This window comes from Nicotiana sylvestris, chromosome 6, assembly GCF_000393655.2.
Source record: "Nicotiana sylvestris chromosome 6, ASM39365v2, whole genome shotgun sequence".
Classification (NCBI taxonomy): domain Eukaryota; kingdom Viridiplantae; phylum Streptophyta; class Magnoliopsida; order Solanales; family Solanaceae; genus Nicotiana; species Nicotiana sylvestris.
This window is the reverse complement of record NC_091062.1, coordinates 23,085,156-23,089,781: the sequence shown is the minus strand read 5'-3', so window position 1 is coordinate 23,089,781 and position 4,626 is coordinate 23,085,156. Positions and strand designations below refer to the sequence as shown.

The 4,626-nt window shown below is 45.6% G+C and overlaps 1 protein-coding gene across 1 annotated transcript; it reads left to right on the top strand.

Annotated features, from left to right (window-relative positions):
* Positions 1-285: 285 nt before the first annotated feature.
* On the top strand, positions 286-4,240 carry LOC138870364 (uncharacterized). The gene is made up of 5 exons (XM_070148161.1): positions 286-935; positions 1,008-1,267; positions 1,724-2,331; positions 2,530-2,834; positions 3,772-4,240. Exons 1-5 carry the CDS (start codon positions 286-288, stop codon positions 4,238-4,240), a joined length of 2,292 nt encoding a protein of 763 aa, XP_070004262.1.
* Positions 4,241-4,626: the final 386 nt, after the last annotated feature.

The window sequence follows — 4,626 nt, the reverse complement described above, 5'->3', positions numbered from 1 at the left end:
GCATTATAAGTTCTCCAAGTTAATTTGTCGCTAGGCCTACCTCAGGCACAACGAGGCACCCAAATTAGGACGCGATTTATATTCTTGCACAATGTGTTTAAATATTGCAACATTTTCTTCTCACAACCCGCACTAACTTGTTACCTTTTTTGTTTTTCTTTATTTTTATTCCCCTCCCCAAAGGTTAGTTCGTGCATTCTGGCACCATCAGCATACTCAACAAGATCCAAGGGCCCTCCACCTCCTCCTCCTCTGCGTCCTACCAGAAATAGGAACAAAGGCAAAATGGGAGATACCAGTGCTAGAAAGGAAATCGAGGAAACCTCTCAGAACGCTTCAATCACTAAGGAAACTGCTGCTCATCTTGAGCAAACTTTGCTGAGATTTCGAGAAGAATTGGAACAAGTTCGAAACCTGGAAAGTCTGTCAATCACTCTTGCCGCTGCTGATGCCAACAACCAGAACCATACTATACCACCACCAGCACAACCCGCTCATACCCAAGCCTGCAACACCTGCAACAACACTCCACTGCTCATTCCCGAACCCCAAAACACCACAAACGACCAGAACACTCCCATCTTTGTGGACATTGTACCCCACTATGCCCAGCCTATCTCGGATACACCTGAATCTGACAGCAAAGACTCCCTCATTCAGAATTTAGCTGCTGAGCTCAAGAGGTTAACCAGTCGGGTCCAGGGTGTCGAAGATAACAAAGGTGTAGAAGGTTTGAACTATGAATATCTTTGTGTTCAGCCAGATGTCGAACTCCCGGAGGGGTACAAACCTCCCAAGTTCGAAATGTTCGACGGTACAGGTGATCCCAGGGTCCATCTCAGAATGTATTATGATAAGTTGGTAGGAGTCGGAAGGGATGATAAAATCCGCATGAAGCTGTTCATGAGGAGTTTGAAGGGTGATGCTTTATCATGGTATATTAGCCAGGATGCAAAGAAATGGACTAGTTGGGTGAACATGGCGTCTGACTTTATGGACCGTTTTAGGTTCAACACTGAGAACGCACCAGATGTGTTCTATATCCAGAATCTCAAGAAGAAGCCCACAGAGACCTTTTGCAAATATGCTACTCGTTGGAGGTTAGAAGCTGCTATGGTCAGACCGGCCTTGGAGGAAGAACAAATGAACAGGTTTTTCGTCCGTGCTCAGGATCCGCAATACTACGAGAGGCTGATGCTAATAGAGGGCCAAAAGTTCTCCGACATCATCAAGTTGGGAGAAAGGATTGAAGAAGGCATCAAAAATGGTATGGTCACTAACCTCGAGGCATTGCAAGCTACCAACAAGGCATTACAGTCTGGTGGCACGTTAAAGAAAAAGGACGTGAATTCTGTGATGGCTGCGCAAAGAAACAATTCCCCTATGAAGTACCAAACCTATCCCTTAGCTCCACTCACATATCAACCTACCCTAAACTGCCAAGAACCATCACCCACTTACCAAATTCCACCACCTGCTTACCAATCACCTCCACCGCCTACGTATCAACCCACGTCACCTAGATATTCTCAACCTGCACCCGTATACCAAGCATACAACTCCCAACCTTCTCACTACCCATCACCTCCTACCCGCCAAAACTTTCCCCGACCTAGACTAAACTTCGACCGTAAACCTCCCAGATAATATACCGCCATAGCCGATCCAATTGACCAATTATATGAAAAACTCAAAGCAGCTGGTTACGTTACCCCTATTCCAGCCGTAACTGCAGAAAATCCTTCCCAATGGATCAACCCAAACAAGACTAGCGCATACCATTTCGGGATGAAGGGACATACCATCGACGAGTGTCGCTCGTTGAAAGACAAGATTCAGAACTTGATTGACAACAAGATCATTATAGCAAAGGATCCCGCTCCTAATGTCCGCAACAACCCCCTGCCTGACCACAAGGGCAGGGGCATCCATATGATTGAGATTGAAGATGATTGGGACCCCAAAGGGTCAATCGGGTTGATAGCTGAAGGTGATGAACCTCATAAGCCGGCGGTTACCCTCATTCCCATTGTTGTTCAGATTCAGCCTTCTAAAGAAGATGTGGTAAATGTGTCTGTACCACTCGAGTTTGAAGCACCGCCTGCAAAGGTGCCAAAACTGATTGAGGTTGAGTTTGGGATTCCAAAGGCACCCGCACCATTTGAAGTTGCTATGTTACCTCCAAGGGTGTCCATTCCGGTTTCCATGACAGACATGACCCCATTCAAGTCGAAAGCCATACCTTGGGATTACACAGCTGAGGCTAGAAAAAAAGGGAAGACACATACCGGAGAAGCGGTCGCCGCACAGGGCATGACTAGAACAGGCAGGGTATACACCCTAGAATATTTAGCTGAGTCCAGCAAGTAAGCCTCTGGACGTCCTGTCAAAACTGGGCCCGATGACCTTTGGAGAAAGATACATGCCAAGGAGTACTCAGTCATTGAACAACTGAACAAAACACCGGCACAGATTTCTATCTTGGCCCTTCTGCAAAGCTCTAAGACACATAAAAATGGCTTAATGAAGATACTAAGTGAAGCTTATGTTCCCAGCAACATAACAGGAGGCGAAATGGCGAATATGGTAGGACAGGTGTTGGAAAGCCACAAAATCACCTTCCACGAGGATGCGTTACCACCAGAAGAGCTTAGTCATAACAAGGCGTTGCATATCACTGTGCAATGTGAAGATCATTTCATCACCAGAATCTTGGTCGACGGGGGATCCAGCCTTAACATTTGTCCATTGATAACTCTCAGGACATTGGGTAAGGGATTGCACGAGGTCAAACACGGGGCTATCAGTGTCAAAGCTTTTGATGGATCTCAGAGGTCCACCATTGGAGAAATTAGCCTATGCCTACAGATGGGACCCACCTAGTTTGATGTCGAGTTCCAAGTCATTGACGTACCAGCATCCTACAATTTGTTGCTGGGACAACCCTGGATCCACGCCGCTGGGGCTGTAGCATCAACTTTGCATCAAGCTGTAAAATTTGAATGGAATCATCAGTAAGTAATCATTCATGGCGACGGTAGCAACCCTATATACAGTCGCCAAACCATTCCGATGATCGGAGGCGAAAGAAGGATAGGAGGAGAAACGTACCACCACATCGAGCGGGTCAATGCTGTAGACAAAGACAAGTGGTGCGATAGCAAGATCGAAAGCATCCTGAATTGGAGCGGGTATGAACCCGGAAAAGGACTTGGCAAGAACCTGCAGGGTATCACCAAACCTATCAAGCTGAAGAAGCACGGTACCACTTTTGGCCTAGGGTATGAGTACACTTGGGAGGAGTTCAACCACCGGTCACCTCCATGGCGCAGACCATACTATCCGCTGGAGAACCCTATACGTCAGTTGGAGCAGACTTTTCAGCCAGCTGGCACTTTGTACGGATCATAGGAAGACGAGGCACTAGCAGCAATAAAGAACCTATTTCTGGAAGATGATATGGATTGTTGTGTTATCTTCGAGGATGAACGGGAGGAAGGCCCTTCCATTCAAGCCATGAACCGAGGGAAACGCCTCACCAATTGGTCGATCAGGACCACCAGTGCCCGGACATCTTCGGGGTAGCAAGGTTGAACGAGCATCATGCATCGCATCTTTATTTTCTTAGTTGCTTTTCCTTTCTGCATTGTCTTTACTTTCCAAAAGAGCTCTGATGTCTCGAATGATTATGAATTTCAATCAAAGCATTTCAAATTCATTATATATTGCACTCTTATTACTTTTCTCTATCATTTACTTCGTTTTACACAGCGTTGCTCTTACATATCTTGATGATGAACCAACAACTGTGACTTGCAATGAGGCAATACAACAAACGGATATAGATTCAGAAGAGGATGATATACTAGAAGAGGTTGTTAGAGAGGTCGAAAACTTTGAGAATAGGCCTAAGTCTAATCTAGATGAGACCGAAGTCGTTAATTTGGGTGATACTGAGAATGTCAAGGAAACACATATCAGCGCACATTTGTCGCCATCAGAAAAGAAAGAGTACACAGAGTTCCTAAAAGAGTGTGAGGATATCTTTGCATGGTCTTATGACGATATGACTGGCCTCAGCACATCCATTGTGGCTCACAAGTTGCCAACTGATCCTACATGTCGGCCGGTAAAGCAGAAGCTCAGGAAATTCAACCCAGACATGAGTTTGAGGATTAAAGAAGAGGTTACTAAGCAAGTCAAAGCCAGGGTTCTCATGGTGGTAGAATATCCGACATGATTAGACAACATCATGCCGGTACCAGAGAAGGATGGGAAGGTTAGAGTCTGTGTCGACTACCGGGATCTCAACTGGGCCAGCCCCAAAGACAACTTTCCTTTGTCGAATATACATATATTGATTGACAACTGTGCCAAACATGAGTTGCAGTCGTTTGTCGATTGTTTTGTTGGATACCATCAGAAATGGACGGAGAAGTCTGGCTGAAGCCAATCAACTCAGACGCAGTAAAGAGATACTACATTTTATCGTATGCTTTTCTTTATGATGTAATTTGAACTACGCCTGACCTGATTCCTGTTTAAGAGGGGATATGTAGGCAGCCCTATGGGTTAGGTCACATTTTAATAAAAATTCCATTTTCCCCGCTATTGGAACTGGGGCAG

Coding starts and splice junctions, on each gene's coding strand:
- LOC138870364 (XM_070148161.1), top strand. CDS start 286: ATGGGAGATACCAGTGCTAGAAAGGAAATCGAGGAAACCTCTCAGAAC. Junction 936..1,007: donor AAGGGTGATGCTTTATCATG/GTATATTAGCCA, acceptor GGACCGTTTTAG/GTTCAACACTGAGAACGCAC. Junction 2,835..3,771: donor GCTTTTGATGGATCTCAGAG/GTCCACCATTGG, acceptor CGTTTTACACAG/CGTTGCTCTTACATATCTTG.